This window comes from Chinchilla lanigera, unplaced genomic scaffold (genome assembly GCF_000276665.1).
Source record: "Chinchilla lanigera isolate Chin_1 unplaced genomic scaffold, ChiLan1.0 scaffold00062, whole genome shotgun sequence".
NCBI lineage: Eukaryota > Metazoa > Chordata > Mammalia > Rodentia > Chinchillidae > Chinchilla > Chinchilla lanigera.
This window is the reverse complement of record NW_004955463.1, coordinates 13888497-13903497: the sequence shown is the minus strand read 5'-3', so window position 1 is coordinate 13903497 and position 15001 is coordinate 13888497. Positions and strand designations below refer to the sequence as shown.

At 37.6% G+C, this 15001-nt stretch overlaps 1 protein-coding gene across 1 annotated transcript in view; it reads left to right on the top strand.

The window, feature by feature from the left end:
- The window catches only part of Whsc1l1 (Wolf-Hirschhorn syndrome candidate 1-like 1), a gene marked incomplete at its 5' end in the record, with an annotated part of 121702 nt that overhangs the window by 82498 nt on the left and 24203 nt on the right, over positions 1-15001 (top strand). Inside the window, 4 exon segments of the mRNA XM_005398440.2 lie at positions 4756-4953; positions 5589-5762; positions 10163-10309; positions 14075-14231. Coding sequence (XP_005398497.1) covers positions 4756-4953; positions 5589-5762; positions 10163-10309; positions 14075-14231 — 676 coding nt within the window.

Here is a 15001-nt window from a genome sequence, read left to right as displayed (position 1 = left end):
ATATAAATAAAAAAATAAATTCATAGTTCATACCCTCTGCCTACTTTTACTTAGGCTTCTTAAATTTCATTTGTATAGATTTATAGTTCTTTATAAGTCTTGTGCTGTTGTCTTTGTTTATATACATTTTGTATAGTTTCTCCATATGTGAACTTTATGTAGAATCAAATGTATTTCTTAGTCTTTTTTTTCAGTACTTTGGATTTTACTGAGGGTCTCTCCACTGAACTACATCCCTAGGCCTTTTTCTTTTTTTGTAATTTTTAATTTGGGGCAGTCTCACCAAGTCACTAAGTGACCTTACACTAGGCACTAATTTGTAATCCTCCTGCCTCAGCCTCTCACAGTGCTGGGATTACAGGCATGCACCACTGCATGGGCTTCTAAGCCATTTTTATTGTATATTTTTCGATCTGCTTTTTTTTTTTTTTTCCCATATTTGTTCCTTCTGTTTCTATTATACTGGCTTCATTTTTTCCTTCAGTGTTTAGTGCATTCACCAGTGGTGTATTCTGAGCCTAAAATTTTCTTTCATTGGAAGATAGTTATGCTTGCATTTCTTTCAGGAGTTCATAGAACCATTCATTTTCCTATTTATTTTTGTGCCAATATTGGTTAAGTTCTATTTTTCTAGGAAACTGTCCATTAATTCATCTAAATTTTAAAATTTATTTACTAATAGCAAGGTAGTGATCTTTTAAATATCTTTTTAATGTTGCAGTATTTGTAGTATGATATTGGTGGTCTTCCTCTTTATTTTTTATTACTCATGTCATAGATACTAATTTTATTAATTTTCTCAAAAAACCATGTATTAGCTTTCCTGTCCCAGGACAAAATACCCAATTCTCATATCTTAAAGGAGGAGAGGGTTAGTTGGGCTCACAAGTTTTGGGGTTCAGTCCATGGTAAGGTGGCTCCAAGGTAGAAATGGATTGGTGGGAGGTCATGGAAAAAGATTGCTGCTCACCTCATGGCAGCCAGGAAACAGAGAAAGAAGGGACCAGAATACGCCCTTCTGCATGACACCTCCAGTGACCTTCCTCTTCTTACTAGGCCCCTGCTTCAAACAGGACAACTCATCTGTGAGTATAGTGCCACCGTGATCCACCTACCTTTCAAAAGCCCCATCTCTGAACACATGAAACTTTGAGGGCCATTCTACATCCATATCATAACCAGGTTTTGTTTATCCATCCTAGTGAGTATAGGTTTCACTTCATTTTTAATATTTTCACCCAAGTATCCTGGCTGGTAATTATTTTCTTTCAGCCATTTGAAGATAGTATTCCATTGTTTTAAAGCTTACATTTTTCTCTTTCACTTACCTTTCTTTAAAAGCAGTTTGTGTTCTCTGTGGGTAAATTTAGTATTTTCTTTGTGTCTGTTTCACATACATAAATCATTAGCAGTTATCTAACAGTATATTTTATTTTATGTGGAGAAGACTTTGTTAATGTCTGCTCCCAAATATTGAGAAAAAAGTTCATGTGGGGTTCTTTTGGAATTAATTTTGGAAATCTAAATTGTTTTTAATGTTTTACCTTTAAGTTCATAATCATTTCCCAACAAAATAATTTTAAAATTTAGTTACATTTTTTAAGTGCTACTTTTTGTATCTTCCTTTCTGTTTTTTTTTTTGTTTTGTTTTTTGTTTTGTTTTTTGTATTATGTTTTGTGTTTATATGTTCCCCCCAAAGCCCCATGCAGTTATAGGTGGGTATGTGATGCTGGGATTAAGGGTAGTGATTACTAAATCAGTTCATTTACTGCCTGCCCTAAGCCTGATAGCCTGGATAGAGCATAAAAAGGGCAAAAAAAAAAAAAAATCTGCTAAGGTCCCTTGCTTGCTTTTCTACCTTCTGCACAGCATGAATTGTTTCTCTGCAGTGTTTGTCTGCCATGCCACCCTGCGTTGGAGCCAACTGATTATGGGCTGAAACCTCTACAAACTGTGAACTAAATAAACCTTTCTCCGTTTAACTTTGGGTGTCAGGTATTTTGTCTCAGCAATAAGAGAAAGCAACTAAGACAGAATTTGGTACCAGAGAAGTGAGGTTGTTGCTGTGACTGTACCTAACCATGTGGTTTAGGAGCCTGTGGAATTGGCTTGTGGGAAAGGGTAGCCTTTTGGAATTAACATCTTACCACACATTGCCTCAGATGTTACACATGGAACTGCAGGACTTAATGTTTGCCCTACTGGATTTTGGATTTGCTTAAGTCCCCTTCCTTTGTATCTCGCTATTTATACCTTTTGAATGGAAACGTCTATCTTGGGCCATTGAATGTTTCGAAGTTAGGAAAGGCTTACAGATGCTGGGTGAAAAAGTAGAGCTGGAATGCCTGAAGGTGTCATTGATGGAAGATTCTGGTCAGAGCTCAGAGGACCAGAATGCTGATAGAAATTTTGCCAGTAAAGACCAGGCTTGGGAAGTTTCTGTTTCAAAGGACTGACTGCATTGACTGTTGAACTCCAGATAATGTGTGTTATACCTTGGCAGAAAGTTTATCTTTATCCAGAGACTTTGACTGAGACTAAGATGAAGGCTGATGGACTAGTTAATCTGGCAGAAGAATTTGTGTGTGTGTGTGTATGTTTGTGTGTTTGAGACAGGGTCTCACTTTGCAGTTCAGGCTGGTCTTGAGCTCACTTTGTAGCCCAGGGTAGTCTCGAACTTGCAACGATCCTCCTGAGGGCTGGGATTACAGGTATGCATCACCATGCCTGGCAGGCAGAAGAAATTTTAAGGCAGTCTAATGTTGAGGCAGAGGCATGGCTGCTGTTAGGGGATTTTAGCCAGATTTATGTTCAGAATCAAGAGCAAAGAGCCCAGCAGAATGATTTAAGTCAGTTTTGAGTTTATCCAAAAAGGAAGCTCTTTTAAAGTTGTGATCTGAAAAGGTGAAACAGAGGAGAAACTGATCGCTGAAAAGACTAGCCAAAAAAAAGCCAACTATTTCAGAAGAAGACAACAGAAAAGATGACCAGCAAGAGCTGGGCATAGTGGCACATGTCTGTAATTCCAGCACTCAAGAGCTAAGGTGGGAGAATTGCTGAGAGTTCAAGGCCAGTTTAGGCTACACAGTGAGTCCAAGACCAACCTGAACTACCAAAGGAGATGCTATCTCAAAAAAAAAAAACAACCAACAGGACTCCATCCTCTGTAGCCTCAGAGTTGCAAACATAAAAGAATTTGCTTTGATTATCTCTTTGTTTTGTTTTGTTTTTACTAGGAGTCGAACTCCTGACCTTGCACTTCCCAGGCAGGCACTGTGCCACTGAGCTATATCCCCAGCCCTAAGAATTTGCTTTGAGAAGTGAACTCCAGAGTATCATATTCCAGAATGGCACCATCCTAGGGAAATTGTTCTTCACGATTTGGTTCATAAGCCCTTGACTCCTATAGTCAAGAGAGAAGGAAGCCTAGCTACTGCTCCAGCTGGCAACAGACCTTGGCATCATCCACATGATGCTGGTTTTAGGTGCATGCAGAATGCAAGAGTTTCAGGGTCAAGAAGGTTTCCACCCAGATTTCAGAAGGCCTAGGAGGCTAGGCAGTGTGCCCCTAGGAGGGCAATGTGTGAAACTGTGAGTGTGAAGCCAAAGATGGCAGTGGAGACTCCAGAAGCTTGGAGATGTCAGGAACATGAATGGTCTGAGGAAAACTGCAAGGAGGGAGCAGAGCTGGCCCAAGACAGGGAGGAGCCATGGGAGCTACAACCACCAGAAGTGCTGTAGGGGCAGAGCCACCCAAGCCCTTCAGAGTTGTCAGATTGCCTCAGATGCTGCACATAGAACTACAGGACTTAATATTTTCCCTGCTGGATTTTGGACTTGCTTGCGTCCTTTTCCTTTGTATTCCCCTATTTATACCTTTTGAATGGAAATGTTTACCTTGTGCCATTGAATGTTGGAAGTGTTTAATTGTCTTTTCATTTGTACAGGGGCTCACAGTTAAAGAGTTTTCCTTAAATCTCAGAGACTTGGGACTTGGACTTTTCAGCAGTGCTGAAACTGTTAGGACTTTGGGAACTCTTAGAAATGGACTAAAATGCCTTTTGCATACAGGAATTTATATGAGTCTTTTGGGGGCCAGGGCAGAATGTTATGGTTTGTGTCTAGATGTCCCCGAAAAGCTTCATGAGGTCACAGGTGGGGCTTTTTGAGAGGTAGCTGGATCTAAGTGTAGGATACTGGGATTAAGAGTATGTGACTACTAAATCATTCCACTTACTGGTTTGGCACTGCCTGTCCTAAGCCAAGTAGCCTAGATAGAACATGAAAGGGCAGAAAAAAATCTGCTAAGGTCCCTTGCTTGCTTTGCTACGTCTGCCCACTGTGAACTGTTTGTCTGCACTGTTTGTCAGCCATGCTACCTTGCCTTGGAGATAGCTGATTATGAACTGAAACTCTACAAGCTGTGAGCCAAATAAATCTTTCCTTCTTCAGCTTTGGGGTTGCGTATTTTGTCTCAGTAATGAGAGAAAAGTAACTAAGACATTTGTTGTTTTTGAGACAGACTCTCACTTTATAGTTCAGGCTGGCCTGGAGTTCATGGGGTTGTCCTGTCTTCGCCTTCTGAGTGCTAGGATTACAGCCATGCACCACCACACCTGGCTCTTACACGTTAAATTCTTACACCTAATAGTAGAGTCTCTTTCCAGAGCAGCTCTTTGATATCTATAGCTGCTTCTCTGTAAAGGAAATATGCTTTCATATTTCATTTATTCTGTTTCTCACCAATCTTCCAGGGCAGCATCCATGTTTTTCGTGTAAGGTGCCGGGTGAAGATGTGAAGCGTTGTTCAGTTAGTGCTTGTGGAAAGTTCTATCATGAAGCCTGTGTCCGAAAATTCTCCACTGCCATCTTTGAATCAAAGGGGTTCCGCTGTCCCCAGCACTGCTGCTCTGCCTGCTCTATGGAGAAAGATATCCACAAAGCAAGTAAAGGTAACACAGCTAAAGAAGGGCACAGTGATGTTTTGTGTAAAATACAATGGCAAATAATATATTAGGCACATTATTGTAAGCAACTTGGGACATCTCTTTTTTCTCTAGGTTTAAAAGTTCAACTCCAGGACACAACAGGTTAAGTAGGAATTAAATTGCAAATTCAGACCATGAGAAGAAAAATCTGTATGTTCCAAACCATGGAAAGTATGGAAGTTCCTTAGGCAGGTGCCATATTGGGAATATCATTATCTCTCCAGCATTAGAACAAGTTTTCTTTACATAATCTCTAAATGGTTTTTTTTTTTTTAAGATACAGTCTGACTATGTAGTTCATGCCGGCCTTAAACGCACTATGTAGCCCAGGCTGGCCTCAAACTCACAGCAATCCTCCTGCCTCAGCCTCTTCAGTGCTGGGATTGCAGCCATGCACCACCATATCCAACCCTCTAAATGAGTTTTAGGCTTGTATTTAGGAACTATATAGTATAGGAATGACAGAGCTAGCCTAGTGAAGAAAGAAGTGTTTTACTATTGCTGTAACTAGTGGCAACCAAGAAAGACCCAACTCCGAAAGTTTCATATCCAGCTGATGCCTTATTGTGCAAATTCCTTTTTGTCTCCTCTTCAAACAGGACGCATGATGAGATGTTTGAGATGTCCAGTTGCCTATCACTCTGCAGATGCTTGTATTGCTGCAGGAAGTGTATTTGTGTCCTCCTACATTCTCATCTGTAGTGATCATTCCAAGCGGAGCAATAATTCTGCTGCTGCTATAAATGTAGGCTTTTGTTTTGTTTGTTCCAGAGGTGAGTGAGTGTCAATCCTTTCTCTTTTTTTCTTTTTCAGTTCTTTAGCAGATTTCTCTATAAAGATGAGTTTTAGCACTAGGAAGGAACCCAGGCCATGTAGTGCAATCTCCCATCCAGTGCTAAATGCCCTTTTATTACATTCCTCATAGAAATCACCATTTCTGGCACCTAGTCCCTTTTACAATGTTAGACCTCCAAATTGTTACAATATTAGTTCTTTGTAAGCTAGGCTAAAATCTGCATTTAAAGTTATAACGTATAATTACAGATAAATGCTTTGTTTTTCTGTTGACTAATTTTCTAGTGAAAGATAAATCTATTCGCTTTTACAAAGTTTCTGTATTTGAAGTAAATCCTTGTCATCATCATTAATGCAGAACTTTCAACTGATTGAGATTTCACATGGAAGGCAAAATTAGCACATTTGTTTTTTAATTGTGTTGTATTTCATGTTTTGCTCTGGCACTGAGAAGGCCTGATGGGATACAGCCAAGGCAACATATGTGGTGGGCTAGTTAAAGGCCAGCACTTGTAGGCTTCTTACTTGCCAGCAGTTGATACTTAAATCCACCAAGACTCTGATCGGCTGAGAACAAGCGAGTCCCTGAGGGCATGTGGTCAGTGAAGCCGACATAAAATAGGATGCCTCAGCTGGCTGTGCTGCAGTGTCTGGCTTTACTTGAGTTCTGTGATAATGAAACTTTGGAGGTTTTTTAATAATTAGTAAGCATTATAGAAGACAACTAATATCCCCAAATACTGCTTTTGTCTGTCTTTAATATAAACACTAAGTTTCCTCAGCTTATTTTGGTGTGAAGTATTTAAAAGACTCTAAGGCTTAATCAGGTCAGGCTTGTTGTATTATAAACTATACTTGAAAATAAAGCCTTTTTTCTTTTTGGTTTTTGCTTCAGGAGACAGTTAAATTTGGCAAAAGTACTACAAAAATGTTTTAAAAGTTCAGATCTTAGGTTGTTTTACTTTTGCATTTCTTGTTTTTTAACAAATAGTTTAGATGAGGTAGGCAGTAGAAGACTGAATAAATATCAGTCTTCTACATAACAGCTCACTGGGTCTGTGTCTGCCACTGAAGTGGGCAGCTTTGTTTATGGCAGAGCAGTTACCGCTGTGTCCTGCTCTGAGGCCTTCCTGGAGATGGGGAATTGTGCTACATTGTTACAGTAACAGAAAGGATTCATATCAGCAGATGCTAATACAAATAATAAATACAAAGACACCCCTAGTGCCTTCCTGCCTGCCCTTCCTAAAGAAAGTAATGATAGGAAGGAATTAATGAATTATCAATTGAGTGTCTAGCTTTAGAGACTTGAAGATGAGTAGCAGTGGTACATAAAGCTTCTTATCATTTTGCAAACCCTTTCTGCCATTCCTAAACACTTATAGTGGCAGTGTACAAGCACATATAACTTAAACAACATTTTTGGGTTTTTTTGATATTTTTTAAATTTATTGAACATTTTGAACCTTAAGTTTATAATTGTTAAAAAAAAAAAAGTTTATAATTGTTTTTACTATATTGGCTTATTTTGGGGGGTACATTCTAAATTCAGTGCCATCAGTATATTGACCATCAGTTTTTTTTTTTTTTTTTTTTTTTTTGTATTTCATTTGGTAATTGGGAATTTTTTAAAACAGGTGTTTCAATTTAAGAATAGATAGAAAATGGTGCACTAACAGAAACTGTTAGTCATTTTGTTAAATTTAACTTATATCTCTTGATTGAAAGCTTGGGAAATCCCACATTTTAAAAACAGAATCTGTATTGGCATCTTATCAATTTGACTAATATTCTGAAATATTTACTGTATTTAAATGCCTATTTAAGGAAGTTTATTTAGTTCACACTTTTTCTTTGTAAAGACAGAGTCTCTCCATATAGTTCAGGCTGTCTTTGAACTCACTATTTTGCACTGGCTGGCCTCGAACTCACGGTGTTCCTCCTGCCTCAGCCTCCCAAGTGCTAGGATTACAGGTGTGTGCCACCTCACCCAGCATTTGGGAAGGTTTAAATCAAGTCTTTCTCTCTTTCTTTTTTTTCTCCAGAGACAAGGTCTTACTCTGTAATTCAGGCTGGCCTTCGACTCATTATGTATGTCAGACTGGCCTCAAACTTGTGGCAGTCCTCCTGCCTCAGCCTCCCAAGTGTTGGAATGACAGTTGTGTGCCTGGTTTAAATCAAGTCTTTTGAATTGTGTGTCCTTCTCTAAGTATGGAGATCACCTTTGTGGGGGGCGGGAGGTGGCACTGAAGATTGAACCTAGGGAGTGATGAGCAACATCTGCAGCTGTTTTTATTTATTTATTTATTTATTTATTTATTCATTCATTCATTTATTATTTTAAGACAGGCTGTCACTGTTGCCTGGGCTGAGAGACCTAACCCTAATCTATATACAAAAATAGATACTCTACTTGTTTTTATATTAGAAAACTTAGCTTATTTTGCTTCTTTCCTCATACAGAATTTTTCCCTCTTCATAAATGACCTTTCTTAGTTCTTAGTTATTAGTTCTAAGTTTAAAGTCGTTAAACTTCTTAAAAGATTAAAGTATCGAAAAATGGTTTTTAGTTTTTAAAGTTTAGGGGCAGCTGGGCATGGTGGTGCATGCCTGTAATCCCAGCACTCTGGAGGCTAAAGCAGGAGGATCACAAGTTCAAGGCCAGCCTGGGCCACAAGGTGAGTTCAAGGCCAGCCTGAACTGCATAGTGAAATTCTGTCTCAAAAAGACTAAATAAAATAAATAAATAGATAAAGTTTAGGGCCTCTCTGTGTGTCTGTCTCTCTGTCTCTCTCTCTCTCTCTCTGTCTCTCTGTCTCTCTTTCTCTCTCTCTCTCTCTCTCTCTCACACACACACACACACACACACACACACACACAGCCAACTTCAAGCATCAGTAAGAGAAGGTGAGACATTTGTCAGTGTAGTTTGTATTCTTTATCTTTTTCCCCATGTATTCTTTATCTTTTTCCCCATGTAGTGGGTGATATAAAATAGAGGTTAATTAACATTCTGTGTAATTGTAATTTAAAATAGGGCCCTAGACATAGATTATTCATTTTAATAGCAATATTAGCAATTTATTTTGCATATGTAAATCAAACTCTACTGGATACTATTTGAAAGAACTGTCCCACGATGTTACTTCCCCATTTTATATGGATGAACACACCAAGGCTCACATCAAATAATTTACCTAAGGTTGCACAAGCTCTGACATGGAGGGACCTGCAATTGTTTGTGATTTGTTTTATTTCAAAGCCTATGATTTTTTTTCTTACGTTACACCACCTGCCTCTATAAAATACATGTAATTTATTTCAACCTTAGATCACTTTTCCTAGAAGTTTCTTATGTTATTAGCAATTCTAAGTCTCATTCTATCATCTGGTTCAGAGACATTCCTTGACTGTTCCTCAGTGGAGGGCAGCATCACATGAAAATAAGACCTACAGGAGAAAGTAAATGGTAACCCTTTTAAGTGAAACTCTTCCCACCCCTCAAAATGATCTCTAAATGAAATTGCTGTTGTGATTTGTGTTGTAAAGTCCTAGATCATTATAAACTGGCTAGTAATCAAGATAGAGAAGTTTCCCGTGGTCTGTAGTCCCAGGTCCAGAAGTGACTTACAGGTGAAACATGAACTTAGTTAAGGAAAAGGGAATAGGAGGAGAGAAGGGGTCCCCAGGTGTGTCTCAGCAGATCTTTTGTTTTTCTCCAAATAGGACAGCTGTACTGGTAGATCAAAGGGACTACTTCAGTAAACCTTTAAGTTGATAATCACTTTATATTGTGACAGGGAAAGAATTTAAATGCTTTATATTACTTCAGTAAAGTTGAGGAAAATATGGCTCTGTTAAAGTCAATAGAGGAAAGTTTCATTACCTGGCAGAGAAAGCTAGAATTTGAGTATATCTCACGATATGAATAGAGAAAAAGATTGAATTCTGCCTTTAAGTTCTGTTTCATATGTGGTAGAGAGGTTAGGATCTATCCTATGTAAATGATTCTTATTTCTAGATAATTAAGTAATATCAGTTTGTTTGGCTTGTCATCATAGTACTGCTAAATGTTAAGGAATGCAGCTTTATTTATCTTAGGGAGTTTTCAATATGATGTGAAATGCCATATATATCTTCGAGTTACTTGTAATTTTCTTCTGTAGCATAGAAGTTTCTGTTAGAGATAAGGAATCAAGTAGTTCACCCTCCCTTTAATAATTGTAGAAAGCTTTTTTGGTCAGATTTTTCTTTTTCTTATTTGTCCTTACACCCAACTTTAAGGCACAGCTGCATTATAGGTGTTGGTTTATTTTTCTCCTCATGGAATCATGGGTAGTTTCATTACAGCTCATCTCTTTCTGTTTGTTTTGTATAGGGCTGATAGTTCAGGACCATTCAGACCCCATGTTCAGTTCCTATGCCTATAAGTCCCACTACCTACTGAATGAATCAAATCGTGCTGAGTTGATGAAATTACCTATGATTCCTTCTTCGTCAGCTTCCAAAAAGAAATGTGAGAAAGGTAATAATTGAAATAGTTTATCCTTGCTTTGATTTTTACATTTCCTATTTTTTCTCTTTAAGTGAAGGGGGGAAGTGTATGGCTATCAAGCACCATCTGTTGCTTTTGGTAAATTCTGCCTTGGTGGTTGTGACTGTGTCTTCATATGGCTGCAAAACTATAAAAAGGGCTTAAAATAATTCCATTATTACAAATTTTTACTTTTCTCCTTGAATAAATTTGCACACATTCCCTATGTTTAGGTTATTAAAATAGTAGAAAAACTAGGATTTTGTTGAATATTTAAAAAATACATTAAGAACTTTCCTTTTTTGCCTGAAGTAAAACTGTCATTCTTGTTAGAATAAATTAGGTATGGTATAATTTATAACCATCAAGTAATATAAGTTATTAAAAGAAGGAAACCTATATATAGTACTTAAAAGCTTAATTTTAGAGTATGTTCTATCATTTTGTTTCTTAAATGTTTTAAGATCGTATAAAAACCAGCTGCCCTTACCTTAGGAGATTTTGGTGGGAAAATGAGAATGTGGGGAATCCCCCAAACTCTGGATATTGGAACGCAACCCAGCTGAATTGCTGGTGGAGAATTTACCCACAGAGAGCTAAGAGTTAAATGTATGTGTGTGTCTGTATATGTATTTTTTTTTTCTGAATTAATTTTGTCTGTGGAAGAAAACTTTATTCTGTCTAGCTTTCCGTAGCCTATTTGTAGTAAAGGAGGGAAAGTGACTTAACAATAATATGTTATTTGAGCTGGGCATGGTGGCATATGCCTATAATCCCAGCACTCAGGAGCAGAGGCAGGAGGATTGCCACGAGTTCATAACCAGCGTAGGCTTCATAATGAGCTCACGACTAGCCTGGACTACATAGTGAGACCCTGTCTCAAAAAATTTTAAAAAGGAAATATTATTTGAGGAGTTATACCAGAGGGAAAATGCAGAGAGCATGGAAGATAAGGCCTTTTTCTGTATACATTCCCATTATGATCTGAGGGCCAGATTGAGAATCTGTAAGTAAAAATTCATTCATAATATAGCATGTATATACACTAGGTATTTTGAATTTTTTTCATTCTTTGTGTTGCCTGTTTGATGTATCTTTGCTCTTTGTCAGATATCTGAAATGGCAACTCATGATTCAAAGAAAGTATAACTAAGCAAGTTAATTAGAACCTGTTAGAAACACTGGAAAAACTATTGACTTTTTTTTATTTTCCCTTGAAATCAAATTGGTGATTTTGCCACCTTATTGGTGATGCCATCTGGCTTCCAAAACAAAAGTGGACATAGGGTCTGACTTACTCAGTAATGCAGTAAAATTAGTGAGGCATTTTAGGAAATGCTTTATTTTCCTGCTGGTCCCTTTATAAAATCTACAGAAGGTAAGATCTTCTGAAAAGTTGATAGCAAACCCTCCAAAGGTTAAATTGTTGCTTTGCTTTCAGCAGTCAGTATTAACCTTGACATGGACTGAAATTATTTTGAGCCCTCTACCTAGCTCGAACCATATGTTCTCTTGCATCCTAAAATAGTTTTGTTGCACAGCACCAAGGCAAATCATCATACTTTAATTTTTCTATACCCCTGCATATTTTTTAACATTTATCATGATGATTTTCACAGATGATTCTGGCTCTGTATTTCCTCTGAAACAAGACTTAAAGTGTAGAACCATTCAATAATATTAAAAATGACAGAGCTGCTGGGCATGCCTGTAATCCCAGCACTTGGGAGGCTGAGGCAGGAGGATCAAGGCCAGCCTGGGCTACAAAGTGAACTGAAGGCCAGCCTGAACTGTACAGCAAGACCCTGTCTCAAAAAGACCGAAAAAAAGACAGACCTGTTTTCCACATGAGTTCTTCTTATCACATGTCCTCTTTTTTTCTTCTTCTTCTTTTTTTTGGTACCAGGAATCGAACTCATGACCTCAGGCTTGCCAGGCAAGCCCTTGTGCCACTGAGCTACATCCCTGGCCCCACATGTCCTCTAAAACTGTTTGCAAAGACTGTTTTTCCCTTTGGTCATTCCTTTCCAATGAAAAAAATTTAGTAATCTCATTTTACTTTAAATTTACAAAAGACTATCCTACCTAGGCATAGAGCATTCAGGCAGCTAATCTCAGGACTGGAGAGTTAAACCTATTAAATCCATATTTCTGTCTGCAGTCAAGGACAAAATGCTAATGATTGAAGTAGCTTTTAAGCAGAGGAAATATAGTAATTTAATTCATCACTGGATATGTATGGATTTTTCTCTTTTTGTTTTCCTGTTAATCAGTTAGAAGTTTGAAAGTCTATAGGAAGATAAGATTTTCTGGAAAATTGATAGCAAACCCTCCAAAGGTTAGAGCATGTAATTTGATCCAGTTGTGTAGAGGGCTCTTAATCTTTGCTTATGAAACTTTAAATCTCAATACACTTGTGGGTTTGTGGACCTAATTTTCCAAAAGAAAATGAAATAAATGTTTTTATTATATTCATTTTGAGAGGTTAACTTTCTTGAAACATATCTAATCTTCCCCACTCCTCCCCAAAATACCTGTTATTTCTCTACAATTAAAAATATCATTTTGTTTGCTACACCTGTTTTGGTATCAATCCCAAGATTATTTTGAGTATTTAAAAGGAGAGGGCTTAGATAGGGAATTTGGACAGATACCCTTGCATAGGTATAGAGTAATTATCACTGTACAATGATAATTATTTACTTTTGTGCTATAGGGCAGTGGTTTTTGATTTTAAGTCAGAAAAGATAAATTCAAAATTGTTGAATTGTTTGGGAAAACCTGACAGAATCACATTTGTGCAAAATGAGTTTCTTTATATTGGGCTATGACTTTAATGATATAATGTAGTAACTGTTTTGTTGTTGGATCAGAATCTTTGACAGGTACATATTTCTTTGACTAATAAAATAGGAGGGGGGGTTGATACAGTGTTTGACAACACGTGGGTTCATGAGGAGTGGAACAGGAGAAGAAAAGTTGCAAACCACTGCTGTATAGCCTGTTTAACTGTCTTTTCTTCACTGAAAAGGTAATGCTACTATGATCACTAGTTTGAAAATCTACGTTCCTTTTGCTTTTTTGTATTCTTTTGTAGGGAGAAAAGTACCGATCAACCTATTGGTTATTTTCATTCATTCTTGCTAATTTTATTGTAAAGGGATTTAGTTAACTGTGGTACTGGATTAAGATACAAAGATGACTATTGCTTTGTTTCTTACCTCTGAATAAGAGAAGAAAATTGATTAATTCCTTGAAAAATAATCTACTCAATGTAAAAATTTTTTGTTGTTGTTTTTTGCTTGTTTGTTTGTTTTTGAGACAGGGTTTCACTGTGTAGTTCAGGCTGGCCTTGAGTTCACTGTGTAGCCCAGGTTGGCCTCGAACTTACAGCGATCCTCCATGCCTGGAATTATAGGCATGTACCACCTCACATGGCTCAGTGTAAAGATTTTATGCATCCGTCTTGTAATACATTACCAGTTGTTAGCTGCTTGCTAAACTGATAAAATAGTCCACGTTTTACAGGACTGTTTTGGTAGTACCCAAAAGCTCATAAGTTTATGGCTACTAAAGCCCAAAATATAGTTAAATATTTCACTGTTTTCTATTTTAATCCAGTGCTATATATATGACTCAATCCCTTTGTTGATTTCCCCCAATTTGAATCAAATTCATTGCACTTAAAATATAACTTTCTCTTTCTTGTTCTTTGTCCTCTTTTCTCAGTTATTAAGAGTATTTGTTTATTTCAAGGTGGAAGACTGCTCTGCTGCGAGTCGTGCCCAGCTTCCTTTCACCCAGAATGCCTGAACATAGATACGCCAGAAGGCTGCTGGAATTGTAATGACTGTAAAGCTGGCAAGAAACTGCATTACAAGCAGATTGTTTGGGTCAAACTGGGAAATTACAGGCAAGTTTTCCAAGGACAAAGAGTAGGTGTCCAGTCATTGCTCCAAGCAGGTGTACAATCAGAGCTGCTAGGACCTGCCTCCCTCCAGAAAGGCGTGGGGCTCAGTGTGGCGTAGGGGCTGGGAAGGTTAGGTCCTCATTTGGTGTTTTCTTTTTCTTTGAGGGTAGCTGGTTAATTGTTTTTAGGTTCTGAACGTTATTTTATACTACTGATCTAGGTGCTACTAGATTTTGGAGTAAAAGGTTTTATGGAGACAGTGGAGGTAATAGTTTCTTTGTGTCTTAATTATATTTATATTAATTTCTGACTTCTGATAGGATCAAAAGTTTATATCCTAGCCAAAGCAGCTCTCTTTGCCTCTGAATCTGGCCCATTTCGTTCTAGCTAGAAGCCCCAAATGATATGTAAAGAATGAGACTTTTTATAATTTAGAGAGATTAGTACAATAAGAGTCTTTAATTACTAAGGGAATGAGATAGAACTGTGTGTGATTGCCATTATTTTAATAAACATATCCCTTTACCAGGGCTCCACTGAACAAGGCATTTTTAAAACTTCCAATTTTAAGATACATATTTATAATTTTCTAAGAAAATAGGTATTAGGATAGTACCTTAGAGATGCTGCTTTTCAGTTAGACTCCTGAGCAAAATATATTTCTATACAGTTTCAACCATATTGATTTTGTTGTTGCTAGAGCTATGTTATCTTCTCTGCCTTACACTGCTTGTTCAATTGGTACCAGGAGTCAGTGTGCCACTGAGCTATAT